At 39.3% G+C, this 20,232-nt stretch overlaps 1 protein-coding gene across 9 annotated transcripts in view; it reads right to left on the minus strand.

Moving 5' to 3' along the window:
* LOC121876043 overlaps positions 1–20,232 on the minus strand; it is a gene marked incomplete at its 5' end in the record, with an annotated part of 129,203 nt that overhangs the window by 10,884 nt on the left and 98,087 nt on the right. For all 9 annotated transcript variants that reach the window (XM_042380923.1, XM_042380921.1, XM_042380917.1 and 6 more), the window contains 2 exon segments: positions 4,840–4,948; positions 6,253–6,396. In XM_042380923.1, coding sequence (XP_042236857.1) covers positions 4,840–4,948; positions 6,253–6,396 — 253 coding nt within the window.

A 20,232-nucleotide genomic window follows, 5' to 3' on the forward strand; every position in this document is an offset into this window, starting at 1 on the left:
AAGATGAAGACTAGTAAGACACTCAAGGATAGTTAAGTCTCACAACACACATCATTTACATTTGGAATCCGGTGATATATGAACTTAATTCACTTTTATAGGCGATAAAGATAAGTTGCCTTTGATAAATAAGAATAATAATCCACTCCAGTGAGGGGGGCGGGGGGAGAGATAAGAGAGATAGAAGAAAAACTTGAGAGCTAGAGACAAAATGGAGAAGTGACAAATATCAGCTGATCATATGAGATTCCAAATGTAAACAATGAACTAACTACGTCTACTTTTTTTTATACTATGAAAGTCTAGTTACCAGAAGTACAGTTTCAGACAAGATGGAAGTGTAACAAAATGTTCTGGTTGATGGAGAAATATGGAAAAAAAACCTCCATTGTAAACATACGAGGAGGGAGAGGGGAAGGGAGGGAGGAGGGAGCAGATGTCTCCATACACCAGTACATTTTGTCACAGTTCCCACTTATCTGACTGGACGTAAGCTAGTGGGAGTAATATAAAAAAAATTGATACATTGCTCCGACGCTAAAGAAAAGTGAAAGGTTTAAAATTTATTCAAGACTAAAAGATATAATAAAAACATTCAAATATTATATGAAAAAAAAAGAAAAGATCATAACATTTTTTTTTATATCACATGACAGAAGCAAAGAACTAGCAGGCAGAAAATACTTGGAAAGATTCACCATAATGTGAATTTAAACTTTACAAACCCAAAAAATCCCTCAATAAAATACACAAAAGAATCGGTATTTTATTGTGAGTTTTGATTTTAATAGCAAGCAATAACACATTTTGGTATACTACAGCAAAATACAGGCAGAATACAATCATTTAACACCATAATACACAAATATAGCTTTAAATATATCAACAACAACAAAAATTGCCTAAAAAAATACACTGCCTGGAATTATTAATATTATTATTTTTTTAACACATCATAATGGAACAACACATAAATTACTTTCCATTCTCAGGGTTACAAAAAGAAAGAAAGAAAGAAAGAAAGAAAGAAAGAAAGAAAGAAAGAAAGAAAGAAAGAAAGAATGGTCACAACACACTAGAAAAAGATGACTCAGTAATAACAATGCCACGGTAACAACGCTAGAGGCAGAATGAAAGCAGCAGGCACATCACACACACACACACCAAGACCACTGCTAAATAAAGGTGTAAAAATAACCTCAGAAGACACACAAACTGCACTTATATCGAAGGAATCTGGTAATATAAAGAGAAAATACTCGTTAGAAATAAAAAGACAACGTTCCCTCACAGCTGTAATGTAATGAACGAAAATTAATCTGTTTTATGCATGATCCAATTTCAGTTTGGTAGTGTATTTGTGACGTACTGCAACTAATTCCGTAGTAATAGTATATAATAGTGAAGATTAATAGTGCATGACTAAAGAAACCGCACTATCATACTTGTCATACTAAGATACAGTGTCTAGGAATATATAGTGATATGAAATTTCTCTTTGGGTGAAAAAAAAAAAAACATTACTGAACTCAAGTAAATCTGTATTTCTGACCAAACAAAATAATAAATTTTTAACTAATTCAGTGATGAGAAGCTTAAATCAACAACAGGTAGTAATGGGTCAGTTTCCAATGTCAAAAACACATAACGGGGTGATTGACGAGTCTAATTAGTACTCAACTAATCCCAGTGTAAAGATTGGTACCAGTGTTATAACCAAGTCCCTTGACACCTGGGATCCTACTGAATTACCCCAGGTATTAGAGAAGGAAATTGGACGGTAGTGGGATGGTACACACACACACACACACACACACACACGAGGGTAACAGGAAAGTAGTGACGGGAGACTATTAAGGACAGAGGAAGAAGTGGAAAACAGGATGGAGAGATGAGTGGATAGGAGGGATACACACTCATTACTCATAAGTAGAGAAGCAGAGAGAGAGAGAGAGAGAGAGAGAGAGAGAGAGAGAGAGAGAGAGAGAGAGAGAGAGAGAGAGCAATAACTGTGAGGGATACGTAGGAAGAATTAAAGATGATGATGAGTAAGAGAAAGGAGTAGGTAGAAGGAATTTGAAAGATGGATTAGATAAGGGAAAGACAAAGTAGGTGAAAGGAATGAGAACAGAGGCACGTAAGAAGAATTACAGAAGATTAATAGGAAAAGGAGAAAGTCCCTTAAGTTATACAGGTAAATAATTAAGGAAGGACAATCATTTATACACTAATAATACTAATTTAGATGATTTTACTGTATTTGTCATTTTCAGTACTAAAAAACAATATACGAAAATAACAATTAATCTCATGCACAGTGTTTTAAAATGATCTAAATCACAATAAATCATACTTCATGTTGGTTAGGTGTTAAGCTGTAGTTTCTAAATGTATCGATTTCCTTACAAAAAAATCATGATACTAAATGTTCAAAAATCAGTGAGTGAGGAAGAAAAATCAGAGGGAGAAAAAAAATGCCAAAAATCTGGCTCAATATTCAGTCACTGTATTAAAGATGCATGATAATTTGAGCTGCCTGATGTATCCGCGCTGCCTGCCACACGTTCTTCTGTCAGTGTTGCCAGATGGATGCAGACATGGTAACCCTTCAACTCTTAAAACTAATGGTTAATAAATAACACTCAATGAGCCATAATAATTGGCTGAAACAGAGAATAAGGCTCATAAGTGGTGTTCCAGGCCGTGAACCATAAGAATCACGAACCAATGAATCTGAATTAGAGATGGCGCTCGGTGATGTGCAAACCAACTTACAACTTATCTCCTTTCACTTTCCACGACCTTCGCCCACGGAACGTAAATACTGTTAACTGAACCACGAAATATACGGAGTTCTTAGGTTTGGAATATTGTGTGTGTGTGTGTGTGTGTGTGTAAATAATAATAAAAATAATAATAATTAACGGTTTATTGAAAGAGCTTGGCAGCCAGAAGGCTGAAAATATACAGTTACATATTTGGGGAATGGGTTTCGATTTACAAATAATATAAAAAAATAACATAAGTGATACAAATAAGATATATAATAACTAGATGGGGAAAAGCTCAAACTACAGGGCATTTCAACATAGTGACAGTGCAAGAAGTAGTATTTACTGGGAGTGAATACACTGGTTTATTACAAATTATTGATAATTTTTACAATGGTTGGGACTGGGCTGTTCCTATAGCGATCAGTTCGTGCACGTATGGGCTGGATGCGGTTGTGGTGTCGAACAGCAATTCTCGGGCTAGGGATCTCAGGTGGTAGTAGGAGCCGGTGTCGAGGATGGTGCAGAAGGTTTTTTCCAAATTTGCAGATAAGGTCGTGGTGATGGTTAGTGAGAGTGAGTGAGTGTGTGTGTGTGTGTGTGTGTGTGTGTGTGTGTGTGTGTGTGTGTGTGTGTGTGTGTGTGTGTGATACAACTTAATTCCTGATACTTTTATAGATTCAAAGGCTTCTCTTCTTATGCATGGAGGGTCCTGGCTCTACATCGTATTTATATCACACATCCCATACTGAGAAATGGATAATATTTTTGACATATTATAAAAAGATGGTTAATTGTAGTATCTTTTTTTTATATAAAACATCCACCTAAAGCATGGATTATAATAAACTCTTTACCACATACTACGTAGTTATGATAATGTATCAGTATAATATCTTGACATTACTTCTTACACTAACCAGTTATAGATGCGAGATGTTTACTTCCATCAGATATCTATTCACATAAGTTCAATATCGAAACAATTTTATTTTCAATTTGTGTTAGATGTGGCTAGGGTGGGAGAGTGCAGGTTGAGTGAGAGCAGTATGTGGGAGTGAGGCAGGTTGACGTTAATGTGTGGGTGGTCTAGGGGGTGAGGGAGGGAGGGAGTGAGAGATATCGACCTCAATATTCTTGTAATAACATATATATATATAATAGTCAGAGAGGTTATAGGTTTTCTTCTATTCCTGCTGTATTATGTGACACTCCCTCGACTCTAAGCTGGAAGGAGGAGGAGTAGGGGCGGAAGGTACCATTACTTATTAACACTTATATTCGTGAATGTAAATATACCTGACATAACTCTGACCACTGACACCATCTGACACCTTGTTAACTTTGTTTTTGTCATGTTGGTGTTAATTTATCCCCCCATTAAAATACTAATACACAGTTAACTACTTGGTCAACTCCCCACCACCACCTCCACTCCCCATCCTCCTTCACCGAGCTGATTCACATTCATTGGTCCGGGATTCATAGAGTTCTTAGCCTCGTCACGACTCTTTGAACTATATATAATTAAATATATATCCAAATAATAGTATCTGAATATTCTCGAAAAATAACAAATACAAAATGCAAGATAGTGGTATACATTATTATTTACCTATTAGAAATGGAAACAAGATTATATGACATTATAAATATTCACCAAGATCGTAAACTAATGTAAACTAATGAGGTTGTCCACTTTCTATGGTGTAGAAATTTGCAGTTTAACTAGTGAATTTTACCAGTATAATGATATTACTCTATTAATTCAACCCGGAAATATCTCTTTCATGATCACCTGAAGATTAGGCACCCATGTTATTTCACCTGATTATTATTGAACACTTTTACGCTTTCTGGCGAGGTTAGGTTAGCATAAGTTACGTTAGGTTAGGTTAGCTTAGGTTAGGTTAGATTAAGTTAGGCTAGGTTAGGTTAATGATAAGATATTTAATCATCAGTTGAAATAATCTGGGGTACTTAATCTTCACTTGATCACACTTGGACTGGTGACGCGACTGACACTTCCCGTTCTCTATGGTGGCGGCCGTTCCTAAGGGAGACTTACTTGGAGAAGAGGCGCAGGACGACGCAGATGATGATGAACATGAGCGCCAAGCCTGCCAAGACACCAATCATGGCAGGATCCAAGGCCCCGGGACCAGGATTTCTCTCTTCTGTTGAGGAAATGAAAAATCTGTAAATGTCCCTCGATTAATGAGAGAGAGAGAGAGAGAGAGAGAGAGAGAGAGAGAGAGAGAGAGAGAGAGAGAGAGAGAGAGAGAGAGAGAGAGAGAGAGAGAGAGAGAGAGAGAACCCTGACTCTCTTTGCTTCTGCCGGTAATAAAATATACTGTAGAGTTAGTTATAGATACTTGGTGAGCGGATATCAAACGACTTTATAATTTAAGTCCACTAAAGTCCTGAAGGAACTTGAGTCCAGCTTTAATAACTATAGTCAACCTAAGGACTAAGAGTAGTTAAATAAGCTGTTGAGGTGGAAATGACTAGATTAGTAAGATGGATTAAGAGTTGGTTGATTAGGGCGAGATTAAGAGATGAAATTATTCGTATGAGATATTATAGTAATCTCTAAGGCATAACAAAAGAGCTTTATCTCTTTCTCTCGTTTTGTCTCTCTCGCTTTCTGTCTTTCATTCTTTTTGTCTCTTTCTATCTCTCTATATCCCTTTCTAACTTCCATTCTTATTGTCTCTTTCATTCGTTCTCCGCCCTTCAAAATTTCACACCGAGGAAATATTTAGAACCTGTTACGTCGCAAAGCTCGATCGTTTAAATACACAGGGATCAACGCCATCTTGCCTGCTAAACATTAACAAACACAGCTGCTGTTTATAAGATCATTTGTAACTCATCAGATTTTATCTTTTAATACTATTTAACACTGAAATATTTGAAACCTATTTTTCTGCAATGTCTGATAAATCAATTTCAATGAGGTTTATCAATATACTGTTTATACAATCTGGAAATATACAACACTATCTCCGGGTTTTATTCCGTTACAGGAACTACGAAGGTCTTGTAAGTTATACGACACAACATGGCGGATATTTTGTATTGAGTATCGCTACAGAGAGGACTTACAACCTCGAGGGTCGATTTACAGTCAGCTGGGAGATACATTACCGTAAATCCTTTTTGAAAATCCGGCTCCTGGTTTTCAATGAGGTACAGTGACTTCACCCAGCCCGTCTATAGGACCCAGGAGAGACGCCAGACCAGTGTAATCAAGTCGGGTTACGTAAAGTCGTATTATGTAGTGAAGGTGTGTGTTTATGGAGGGTAAAGCGGGCCGCAGACACACGAATAAATACCCTCATATAAACACGCAGTCCCTCTCTCTCTGGGGTGTTCCTTCAGGTATAAACCCCCTCCCCTTGCGGCACTCTCCTCTCTTATACTCACACAAGCTCTTGACACACACACACACACACACACACACACACACACAACTTACTGGTGGCGCAGATGAAGCCGATGTTGGGGTATTCTTCGAAGTTGTAGCCTTCGCCACACACACAGATGGAGGCCTGGCAGAAGCTGAACTCGTCGGCCTCGATACACTGACTCGTGAACTGACATGTTGTGTTCAGCTTGGCCTCTGTGGGGGAAGAAGAACAGGAAGGAGTTAGTTTACCTGCTTACTACTATAGGAAGGAGAACAAGGGGTTAAGGGGGGACACATCAGTGAATATATGTAACAATACTTATTTCCCCTTTCCACGTCACTATTATTGTAAGAGAAGACGATGAACTAATGTTGAAAGAATTCGTATTTACTCCCACGAGGAACAGAATTAATTATTGTTTATTTTTAAGGAGAAGAATGTGGTGTTAGAGATTAAAGTTCACTACTAACATCGACTCGAGGATTCATCTGTCATATACCTGGATAAAGATAAACATCAAGAGTAGTTTATCATTAGTGGTGGTGGAAATAGTTTGTGTTTCTGTTCATACCTACATTAAGGTACCGTATTTATGATACTGATACAACAACAACAACAATAACCACTACCTCCACCACAACAACAACCACAATCACAACATTTCAGGACGCAATCATTCTGCCAAATTATAAAAGAGGTATGCTAGGCCTCGCCATTTCCTCTAATATGTCATGGAAGCCACACATCCACAACATGGCTAAAGCTGCCTCCCAAAGCTGGGAATGCTGTACAGATGCCATAGCTACTTCACTCCTAAGCAGTTGCTTCAAGTTTATAAGGGATTTATTCATCTTAACTTGGAGTACTGCTCTCATATCTGGAGTGGCTCTTCTTCTGTCCAACTGTTAGATAGGGTGGAATCAAAGGCATTTCGTCTTATTGACTCTCCTCCTTCAGTTGATAATCCTTCTTCCCTTTCTCTTGGCCACAATGTTGCTTCACTCTCTTTCTTTTACAGGTACATTAACGGGCAATGTTCGGTGGATTTGGCATCCTGTGTACCGCCGGCAAGGCCGTGGGCTCGTAACACTCGTCTTGCCCGTGGTGCCCACCGTTTCTCTGTGGATGTCGGCCACACTATAATAACCCGTTATAGTACATCCTTTTTTCCTCACACAACCAAACTGTGGAATTATTTGCCTTCTTCTGTGTTTCCATACTCATACGAAGCCTCACTTCAAAAAGCTGGTTTTCCGGCATCTTCGTGGTGTAGAATAATATAATCTTTTTCTTTTCTATTTTTAATTTCTTTTTACTCTTATTTTTATCGGTCCTCAGGCCCGTTGGGGGTCGATGACCTGAGCCTGGGTGGGCTATTCCCCATAAAACAAAAAATAAATAAATAAAAAGTTAAGACATTACCTCCATGACACCCTCCCAACACACACACACACCCACCACCAATAGTCGAACCTGTGTACTCGGCTTAGCATCGTGCGCCAGATCCCCAACAAAATGACCGCAGGAAGGATCATTAAGGTTCAGGTGGATACAAACTTTCTTCCCGTATAAGACTTTCTCGGTCATGATTCATTCTTATGGACACCCATGGACGGTCTTCTGGAAATAATAGTTATAGACTTTTTCTGTCTGTCTGTCTGTCTGTCTCTCTTATTTGCCTATTGATTTTGTTTTTTGTCCATTTTTATTTATTATTATTATTATTATTATTATTATTATTATTATTATTATTATTATTATTATTATTATTATTATTATTTCCTTTCAATATGAAGAACTGTGTGACTTTTCCTCCGTTATTCACTTATCTTATCCATTATTCATCCCACAAACCCCGTTATTACCACATTTTTTACTAGAGAAGACAGACTTGCACACACACACACACACACACACACACACACACACACACACATACACACCAGTGAACTACAATTTTCTCCTCCTAATCCTACATCAAGATATTTTGATATTTTCTAAGAGGATTTTTTTTGGTCAACTTCAATTCACCCATTGCGAGAGAGAGAAAGTTTCATAATAATAATAGTTCTTCTTAATCTTCACATCTGCCTTCAATGACTGGTAGAGATTGAGGAGTTATTGAAAGCTCTTCCCAAAGTTGTCGTCGTAATATAGAAGAAAAAAGTAGACAAAATAATACTGAGGGATTCTTTTCTTTTTCTCTGAGGTTGGGAATCATATAAAAGAGTCTTACGATGATTTGAGGGAGAAGGGGCCTCTCTCTCTCTCTCTCTCTCTCTCTCTCTCTCTCTCTCTCTCTCCGTTCATCTGATTATATCCAGTCATATCTATTTGTTAAAGATTTTCAAACAGTTTTCAGAGTTTTTTTTTTTTTATAATACGAAAAACTTAGAGGGACTCCCATTCCTCTCCCTACCGCTCGACCCCTTCCTGATCAACAACGTCACAAAACAACTGGGCTGCTTTTATTAGTTTCATCAGCCAAATATTGTATCACAAGTTGTCGTGGACCTTGTACCGGCCTTACCCACGATGGAGCCCAACCACAATAACTTTCTTCAGAGATCTGCCCAGCCAACGTTATGAAGGCGACAGGTAATTTTAAAGATACCTATTGATTTAATAATTTTCGTGGGGATGTAATATAGCTCAAACATCTCTGTCTTTATAAGAAATAAATAAAAATTATGTTGTTCACTAAGTAACCTCCCGTAGTCGTAGTGACTATAGAGGGCACTACGACTCTGCCAGCTCATAGTAGTTCAGGTAGTCAGCTTGTTTCCAGCTCTCCTCACACACACACACACACACACACACACACACACACACACACACACACACACACACACACACACATAAACACAACACACAAACGTTCTTGACTAATGACTTTTATGTTCATAGGACCAAAGTTACAAGATTAATGACCCCAAACCAAATGTTTTTAGTTAAACCAAAGACTGGATTCTCAAAGGCTTATTAACGATGCTGATTCATTCTTTTCCTCTGTGTGTGTATGTGAGAGAGAAAGTAAATCCATGTCTGCTCTAATTCCCTGAGGCATCATCCAGAGCAGAGGCGGGAGGTAATGGAGGTGAGGTTGATGAAGGGGTAGAGAGAGTGAGTGTCGGGTCATAAAGAGGAACTCAAAGGTCGACTGGTTCTACTTGTCGACTCAGACACCCACCCCCGCAGTGACAGCCATGAAAGACTGTCCAAGTACTACCTTCTTCTCTTATGATGTTCTTCTATTCCTCCTTCATCTCTTTCTCTCCCCACACTCCTCGTCGTCATGCACACCTCTCCACACACACACACACACACACACACATGTATATCTCTCTCTCTCTCTCTCTCTCTCTCTCTCTCTCTCTCTCTCTCTCTCTCTCTCTCTCTCTCTCTCTCTCTTCCACAAATCTGCATTGAACTCTGTGCATATCTCTAGCTAAGGTTTACGACACGGCAAGAGGAGCGGAATCGAGCAAGTAAGAACCCACGTGTAGCCTTATATTGGGTCGTGAAACTGTGTGTGTGTGTGTGTGTGTGTGTGTGTGTGTGTTCTCTTGGTAAGGGAGGTAGGATGGAGGTATACGAAATAGGAATTGTGGTTGTGATTACTTAATACAAGGACAATAAAGACTACCACTATCGCTACCATTAACTACCACTATCACTACCATTAACTACCACTATCACTACCATCAACTACCACTATCGCCACCATCAACTACCATTATCGCCACCATCAACTACCACTATCACTACCATCAACTACCACTATCACTACCATCAACTACCACTATCGCCACCATCAACTACCACTATCGCCACCATCAACTACCACTATCACTACCATTAATTAATTATCACTGTCATCACCATCTTATTACCATTAGAAGTCAATATCATTATAACTACCACCACTACCACCAACTCCATCACTATCTGTACAACCAGTACCATCATCACCACTACCACAATCCTCTCTACTCTCACAACCACTACTACCAGTACCAAAAAATACTCTATAAACCACAATCATACAATAATCCTTTACTACAACAAGACCACTATTTAGTTTTATTTATCTGCCATTAATACAAGTCATTTAGCACCAAGATACAGTAAGACCAGAGACTCAGGGACAATTAAACACATTCTTCCGCCAGTGGCTGTCCTTCACGCCGCCTTCTTACTGCCACTGTTTATATAGTATATCCGCCCAGGTGTACTATGTCAACAATGGCGCCACGCAAAGTAGAACAAAGGTCTCAGACAATGCATCAAGAAGTCTCTCTCTCTCTCTCTCTCTCTCTCTCTCTCTCTCTCTCTCTCTCTGTCTGTGTCTGTCTTTCTCCCTGCTTCAGTCTCTGTCTGTCTGTCTGTCTCTGTCTCTTTTTGTCCCTGCTCCGGTCTCTGTCTGTCTGGCTGTCTCTGTCTGTCTTTCTCCCTGCCCCGGTCTGTGTCTGTCTATCTGTGTGTGTCTCTTTCTCCCTGCCTCTGTCTGTCTGGCCAGTGACCGGAGGCATAACCCGCCTCATGCACTGTACAAACTCTACATACATCCTCCTCTGCAATATGACGCGATGCGATGCGGTGAACCAAACTGGCGAGGTCCACTACAACCGTGCAGCATTCACTGTTATTGAAAAAGGGACAATGTATCAATGTGACAGACTCCGGTCCCCCAGGTCCCGAGGCCGGTGTAGTGAGGCCATCATGGAGGTGATACACGACCTCTCCCTCCACCTCTCTCTTGTTTGTTGTTGTTGTTGGTGTTGTTTTCGTTGTTGTGATGCAAATTGTTTTGTTTTTGAAAATATTTCTCTCGTGTTTTTTTGTTTTTTTGTCGGTCCTCCAAACTTATTCTTGTGTTAAGGGAGAGGGGATTTAATTGTCTTTTATAAATTGTTGGTGTAATTCTTCACTTATTCTTGTGTTAAGAGAGAGGGATTAATTGTCTTTTATAAATTGTTGGTGTAATTCTTCACTTGATCTTGTGTTAAGGGGGAGAAGGGGATTTAATTGTCTTTATAAATTGTTGGTGTAATTCTTCACTTGATCTTGTGTTAAGGGGGAGAGGGGGATTTAATTGTCTTTTATAAATTGTTGGTGTAATTCTTCACTTGAATCTCTATAAACCAGTAACTAACACTTTACTTTTGGTCAGTAAACATTAAGAGACCAGACGAGCGTTGGGAAGACTCAAAACAAAAATAATCCTAATATATAATAATCCTCCATCCTCAAGAGTCCTTCATCCTGCGCTTCGAGAGGTGAAAAGTTTCTGCTGTAATTTTGATTTATGACCCAGAGCTCCAAGAGACGTGACCTCTCTTCTGGATTTAATTTTGTCTTATTCAACTTCACTTCATGAGGATTACTCTTAACAACTTATTACTGATTTTTTCCCAGTGTTTATCCAGTAGTATCGTCAAGAACTGGGACAAAATAAACAGTGTGTGTGTGTGTGTGTGTGTGTGTGTGTGTGTGTGTGTGTGTGTGTGTGTAAAGGTATCTGTTCTTTGTTCTCACTTTACAGTAGTTGTATGTCAAGCTTCTGCTGATAAACACTTGTGGTATAATACACTCGGTGACATTACGAGGTTCACCGTGACACTAATGTAAGCAGCTGCTCCTGGTGTGTGTGTGTGTGTGTGTGTGTGTGTGTGTGTGTGTGTGTGTGTGTGTGTGTGTGTGTGTGTGTGTGTGTGTGTGTGTGTGTGTGTGTGTGTGTGTGTGTGTGTGTGTGTGTAGGTACAAAGTGTATTGCATCTCTCAACGTTTCTGGTGATATTGTTTTATTTTTGTTGTTGTTGTTTGCATGCGTCGTGGTTGGTGTGCGTCACGTTCAACCTCACCCCCCTCAGTACAACAGATCATCTATCACGTCAATCCTGTTTGTCTCTCCCTCGTAATAATTAACTTTCCTCTTACAACAACAACAACAACAACAACTCATTAATCAGAGGACAAGTTTGTTTCTCACATCAGGTTCAAGGACCAGGGCAGGTTAATTACTCTCTCTGACCTGGGTCATACTATCGACCTGATCACCGGGAAGTTGGATGACACCAGGTAGTCAAGAGTCATTTAGGGATTATGGTATTATTCAAGGCTGTTTAACGAGGTAAAAAAAATAGGTCACTGAAGTCTAATTTATGACGTAGTTGTTGTATAAGTTATAAAATATTAATGTTTAGACAAGTCATTATTATTCACAATTTCTCCTGAAGGAAGGTAAGAGTAACCATCCCATAACACATCTCAGGTAAAGTTGCCAAAACAAACTACTGGTCCAAGTCGAGTCTGGGTACTTAATTCGTACCCACAGCCGGAGTCCTCCACCCCACACAGGCCCCCCGCTGATATATGTAGTAATTATACCCAGGTGACTGCTCAGGGGAAATGTCTGAATTCATTTGCAAGTGATTTTCACTGACTCAGAACATCATGGTCTGCGCTCCACGACGAATTTAAGTAAAAAGAAACTTAACTAAACCTATTTATTTCTCTCACACACACACACACACGACAAATTCCTCCTTACCCTCCTCTTCTCCACGCTACGCCATCCTTGCTTAATATGACCCCGGAACATGCTCGTCCATAAGCCTGGCAGGAAGGCGGCGGCGCCACTCGACCATGAATCACTGATAAACGATAACAGTAGCGGTGTCTGGGGCGAGAATCCTCACACACCCGTACGTGAGCTTTCTTCCTCATCCAATTCACTAAACTGGATGGTCAAAATGGTGTTGAAATTAAGCCAAGACGCTACAACTATTGGCTGCTTCTCTCGTGTCCTTATGTTACGGTGGACGAACATTAATCTTTCACGACGAAGTTTTGTGACTCTGAGATGACGGTAATGTTCGCTACAACCTCAGTTACCGGGTGTAAAGCTGAATCTGCCTATGCGTATGACGGGGGTAGGGACGTTTTACAGCTTGTACATTGACGTAAAATATAGAACAAACACACACACACACACACACACACACACACACACACACACACACAAGACAAGAACAAGACAGTAGAGCGGAGGAAAAGTCTCAGTCGGACTACGAGAACAAAAAGCCCCATTGTTTGTTATACTGTATGTAAATAGTGTTAAAAAATATTGCCAGGGCAGCGTGTACAACTATAGCAGTGCTCTCTCTCTCTCTCTCTCTCTCTCTCTCTCTCTCTCTCTCTCTCTCTCTCTCTCTCTTTTCTTGCTCCTTGTCTTTGTCTCTGCTTGTGTCTCTCTGTCTCTGTTTCTGTCTGTCTGTCTCTCTGTCTCATTAAATCTATCTATATCTATAAATGAGTCAAGGGTCTAGACTCTCAAGATCAACAACACGCCACAATTCTGGTTCCTGGACACAAGTCTCGCCCCTCCACTTAGTTTTTATTACTGGTCCTTAGTCTTCAGAGACCAGCCAGCCTCGCTTCCTGTGCCGGTGTTAAAAAAGGTGGGAATTTAATCAATTAACGCCAGGTAATAATGTTAACATGATTGTATTACTAACATGATTGCATTATTAACATTATTGTATTATTAACATGACTACATTAATTATTTACGCGATATATAACTACCCATATTTAAGGCCATTAGGAGATAATTTGATAACATTCTCATTCTTTATTACCGATGAGAAGAATGGAACTGTTCTTTAATTACGACAAATAAAATGAATTCTACAATATAACCCAAAGACAATTGACAAGATTCTGGAGTGTATTCTTTAAAGTAATCGAATGAGAAGTCACAATCCTGGTTAGATATTACATTGGCGAGATTCATGGGGCTGCCTTTTTAAAATATCACTGTTAAGAATCCTAATATAGCTAAGGTCTTCTTCACAGCAGGATGGTTTCTGAAGATGTATGAACGTTGTGTCTGCTGTATATGTCTGGAATGGTGAAGCAGGAGTGGTTGAATGGCTGACAAGAAAACAGCAGAAAGAAACCGTATGTGTTATTTAAGTTATTTTCCGCCGTGTAATTTCCCATGAATCAATAACTTGGTTGGGAAGCTTTCATTACAAGAAGAAAAAAAAATTGATTACTAAGAAATATGTTGAAGATAAATCATAAATACCCTCAATCACAAACCCAAGATATCAAAATTCAATATCAATCACCAAAAATAGTTTACGAAAATGAGAATAAATAACGGAAAAGGATAGAGAATGATAAGGAAGAGAAACAATGGCTCCCAATTTGGACATAAAACAAACACGAACATTCAACAGATACCATTGTTTGCTCACCTGAGATGCAAATAAGTTCGATCGTGGTCAGGTAACTGTTGCCACACTTTAGTCTTGACACTGAGAGTACACACAGTACTCTCTCACTCATTCATCGTGGATAGAATAAAAAGAAATAAAAATAAAACAAATCTTCGCCTCGGGGCTTATTCGCGGAACACTTTTAGCCCACCTGACTAACTCGACGGCGTAATGTAAAATGACCACAAGGTACTGGGACATCATCACCCCCCCTCCCTCCCTCCTCCCTCACATCTGTTTTGTTTTGCCAACCAGCGTGAACTGAGACGCCGTGGATCAATGTTCGTCTGTAGCTGCATTGATTCACGACCATGTGGATTCCAGGAACTGATTCGAAGGTTGTAATTTTGTGGTCAAGCTACTCAAACACAGACAGACAGACAGACACACAGACAGACAGGCGGGCAGACAGACAGACAGACATGGAATTCTCACACTACCTTAAAGAATTGACAGTAAGTGACTGGGTGACAGCGGGTGGTAAGGTTGTGTGTGATGGGGTGTGGGTGGAGTGCGGGGGTGGGGTGGGAGTGACAGGGTGGGGCACGAGTGACGGGGTAGGGCGTGAGCGACAGAGCTACGCAGACATGTAGACTCTGGACCTCTGTGTTACTGGCGCCATCAGTTTTTATATTCGTCTGTGTCTCCGTACTGGACCCTGTCTGTCTGCATGTCTGTCTGTCTGTTTTATGCATGTCGTCTGTCTTATTTTCTTCCCTTCACCCACTGTCTCTTTCTCTCTTTTCTTCTGTCTAACTATTTTCTGGCACACACACACACACACACACACACACACACACACACGTCTTCCATTAGTTCATTTTACCGCCACACCACCCCGTTAAGTACTGTACTGCGGTGTCTCTCAGGACTTATTTAGTTTAAAACTCGGGTTGAAACACGACGACCCTCTTTAAGGGAAGATGTTGTTTAATAATACGGGCGTCAGTCTCTCCCATCCATCCACGAGCCAGAAGGTAAAAATTCCCTCCCCACTTTCTCTCCCCAATCTCCCACCTGCCCCTCCCACACTCTCCCTCAGTTCCCAGCGAATCCACAACTTGAGACTGTCTCGTGTGTCATATAGAGAGATAGAAAGATCTGACGAGAGATTTCTGTCTATGCCCACAAGTCTCACGATGGAAACCAGATCGAGTAAGAGATATCGGGAAATGGAAACTTATTTTTTTCCCATCTGAGTTAAAGATAAAAAAGTATTATTAGATTTTATTAGATAAAGTTGTAGAAGTTTGATATTTTCTCACGTAAGATTTGAGTTCAGTTTAAAAATTAATAATTAAAAAATTCCTCGTATTTTCCAGTCATAATGTTCTCTGTGCTACAAATCAACCCTCCCTTGTCTTCCCCCTTGTCCCAGTAAATTAAGTTCCTTGCCTCTTCATCATTCACCCCAGGTCTGAATTCCATCCATCCCTTGTGGGTTCAGTAATTAAGAGTTTCTTATATGCCTTTAATTCTCTACCTATTCCTTAGCCAATACTTGTCCCCTTTTCCATAGGATCATCTACTACCCTATCCCCTCCTATAGTGTTGTGAAGGAAATCCTCTAAGTCCTCTAACCATTCCTATCCCTCACCTTATTTTCTAACTAAAATAACTACAAATCCTCCCTTTTTCTTGTCTATCCTTCAATCATTGTTATTTGTTCTGTCCTTTCTCTTGCGCATCTGTCCTAAAAACACCTGGTTGTTCTGCATTCATCCCTGTCTATCCCTCATCAAGACATTCCTATCCACTTGCTTATCCATCTGGCTAAAGACTCTAAGATTACAAACTATTCCTTCGCCAATTTTATAAAAACAAGTAAGTCTTAAATTATTGTCTATTCTGTATTTAAGGTGTCTCTTTAAACTCGCCTCTTACCCCCAGTTCCTCTTCTCTCTCTCTCTCTCTCTCTCTCTCTCTCTCAACCCTACAATCATTAAACTAATCATGAAATCCCAATAATATTCTAACTAATCCCAATAGTGATCACCAAAATCCCATTCCTCCAAGCTAAGAAATCTCACTATGACATCCGTAAAATCCCTCCCAGTGCCTCCCTCCCCCTCCGCCAAAATCCCTACCAGACATCTTTCTCCATTTCCCTCGTCTATTCTCATACAGTATAACCACTTGAGGCAACGTTTCCATTCTCTCATAAACAGTAAGAGTCGCGTTGTCTTTCCTTTACGAGGGTTGACAACAAGAGGCTGGGGCAGGCTGGTGTAAAAGGCCACAAGTATTCAGAAACATCTATTGCGTCTCTCCCATCTTTTTTTTTTCCTTCTATTTTTTTTCTAAACACTACAACTCGTATTCAACTCGTTTCCTTTACCCTAAATGGTCACATAAAATTCTACCTGATTTTTTTCCCTCACTCTTTTGTGTCTGAATTCTTATTTTTTTCTTATTTTTTTTTCATTCTTTGTTTTGCTTTTTTGTTGACTGAGGATTTTATTTTCGCTTATACGATTTTCTCACTATTTTTTTTATATTATTATTATTTACGTTATTTTATATATATTCTCGTAATATTCTAATTGATTATGTCTGTTTTCATCATTTTTATAACTAAATTTTCTTTTGTAAGTTTCACTCTCTCTCTCTCTCTCTCTCTCTAAGGTCAAAAAAGCACGAGTCGAGACACCAAGAAAGTAGAAGTTAAGGAGGGAGGGTGGGGAGGGAGAAGGTGGAGAGAGGAGACGGACAGAGGGAAAAGGGGGTTAGGTAGGGGAGGAGGGAGGAGGAGGAAGGAGGTGGTGTGGGGTCTCACACTGGATTGTACCGTGCAACATTTATGTGTCGTGCGATAGCGAGGAACGAACTCGACTTGGGTATAAATGTTAAGACTCACTGTGGATATTCTTGGTTACAGCCGTCGGGACAAGTGGTTGTGTCAGGTGCTGTTAGCTAGAAATAATGACCTTAAAGTGTGTGTGTGTGTGACGTAAAGAGAGAGAGAGAGAGAGAGAGAGAGAGAGATTATTCTTACTTGCTTTAGACAACAAGATATAATTTGACGCTTATCATCTCCCTCTCCCTGTCTATCCTCTCACTCTTTCTTCTCTCTCTATCTATCTATCTATCTTTCTTCATCTCCCCTTCTTTATCTTCCTCTCTGTTCTGTCCATCCCAACACATCTTCTCCTGGCGTTATCTCCACCCACATGAGACCTCCTCCCCCTTAGGTAGGTCTCCTTAGAGCTGGCTCACCCAGATGATGCTGAGCTTGGTGGTGCGTGTGTTGTGGGCCTGTCAGGTGGTGGTGAAGGGGGTGTGTGCTCTCTCTCTCACTCTCTCTCATTCTATGTCTCTCTCTCTTTCATTCTGTCTGTTTTTCATTCTGTCTGTCTTTACCTCTCTCTCTCTCTCTCTCTCTCTCTGTGATAACGACTCTTACTCAACTCACACTAAAAGAATCTCTGTCGTTATAAGAACAGGATGAACAAGATTTGCTTTACCTTCCCCGAGGTTATAACAACAAACAACAAGTTTCCTGATGATAAAAGGGTAAAAAAACAACTAATCTTCACTCGTGATCTACAAGAAAAAAAATATATCTTCCTTGATCTTTCTGTTGTTAGTTTACAAGAATTTTATCCCTTAATCTCTAATACTTACAACATATAAACAACCTTTCTTTATGTTATAATTATAGTGGAAGTATTATAGGGCGATTATATGAGAGAAAATTATCCCTATATAATTTATAAGGTAGTGAAAAAAAAATTATTACCACCCGTCAGTCTTTTTTTTTTCTAGTCAGCGATACATTTTCTCTTTTCCCTCCAGGTAAAAATCCGGTTCACACTCAATCAGCGTTCTTATTGGCTGAAGGAGAGGCTCTTCTTCCAAGGTTTGTAGTAAACAGGAAGGATCTACGTCAAACCTTCGATGTTTCAGGAAGCAATTTGTCTTAAAGTGAGACCGTAATTTATTCTCAATCACTTGTTTTTCTTAGGATGAACAAGGTGGAAGAGAGAAGAGAGAGAGTATCGTAATATATAGTGGTGGTGGCAAACAATAAATAAAAATTGGGGAGGAGGGAGGGAGGGAGGGAGGGTTAAGAAGCAAGATAGAAAGAGGGAAAAGTAAAACATGAAAAGAGGAAAATGGAAAGTTTGTGAGAGTTGAAAATCGTAAAGGAATGTTTTAGGACAGTTACGATAAGCGTGGTGGGATTAAGGTAGATAAGGGCGAGAATCCCTTAGAGAGAGAGAGAGAGAGAGAGAGAGAGTCAGGGAAAAAATTTACCAAGTTTAGACGATACTGAGGAAAGTCTTCTCATAGCCAGGTGCCACCAGGACAATTATTTAGGGAAAACATAAGGAAAAAGGGAAGAAAAAAAAAAGTTTGATAAAGTTTTAAGAGGTTGGTCAGGAAAATTTATGGTATTTATAATGTTTTTTTTTCCTTTTAAAATGTTGAGAATGGAAAAAAAATATATTGCTTTTTCATTTTAAGAAAGTTTGCTGGGGGAAATAAAACAAAGTAAGACAATAAATAGGAAAATAACATTAAATCCTAAAAGAAAAAAAATAGGAAACTTAATTGCTAGTTATATGTCCAGGAAAAAAAAAAGAGGAAAATTAGACACAAGTTCGGCGAGTCAGAGATATTTGGACCAACCTGAGGTGTGAGGGAGAGGAGGTTTGTGTTTCCTTTCAAAACCAGTGAAAGTTACGAAAGAAAGAGAGAAAGCTGCGGGAAGAGTCAGGGAGAGTTATGAAGTTTGCAATATATTCTTAACGTGAGGAAAAGGTGAAGAAAACAATGAATACGAAATGAATGAATGAATGAATGAATGAATGAATGAATGAATGAAAAACCATCTATTTCTATACACATTGGCAGGATTGTAAACACACACACACACACACACACACACAAGAAGGAAACACACAAGAAATGAAAGAAAACAAGAAATAAAAACTAGGTACTCCTCTTACACACAAGCACAAACACTCAGCTTTCCACATTCTCAACGTAAAAAAACAAACACACACAAACACACACAAACAGCCTCTCGCTTCCGTTGGTGTTTTTTCCCGGACACACACGTCACGCTGGTTGAAGCCGTCATACAGATGTGTAGTGGAATATTAAATTCTTGCTGTCAGTCAACACTCTGAGGGAGGTAGGCCGAAATCTGCGTTGTTAGGCCAGTTATAGTGTTATTGTTGTATTTTTTACTGATTTTTAAAACCTAACTTTACCTAACTGAACTTAACCTAACCTAATCTGACGTAACCCAACCTAACCTAACCTAACCTACCATCATAAAAACTAACCTAACCTAACCTAACCTATCATCATAAAAACTAACCTAACCTAACCTAACCTACCATCATAAAAACTAACCTAACCTAACCTACCATCATAAAAACTAACCTAACCTAACCTAACCTAACCTAACCTACCATCATAAAAACTAACCTAACCTAACCTAACCTAACCTAACCTAATCGCACTAATTTTCACATTATTATCATCATTCATCGTTTTACTTTTGTTTATTTAATTTTCTTTATATATATCTTAGGGGATCAGACGCCACTGGAACATAACAAACACACAGGAATAAAAAAGAGGAATATTTACTTTTATTTACCGTCTTATGGCTGTCGCTGTCAGACCCAGCTATCTCAAGCAGTGAGCGAAAACGAATCATTTTACTCTTTTTAATAATGAAATCGAAAAGTAAACAGTATTTAGAGGTATGAGAAGAAGGAGGAGATAGGAGGAGGAAGAGGAGGA

The sequence above is a fragment of the Homarus americanus genome, unplaced genomic scaffold, assembly GCF_018991925.1.
Source record: "Homarus americanus isolate GMGI-L3 unplaced genomic scaffold, GMGI_Hamer_2.0 scaffold34915, whole genome shotgun sequence".
NCBI lineage: Eukaryota > Metazoa > Arthropoda > Malacostraca > Decapoda > Nephropidae > Homarus > Homarus americanus.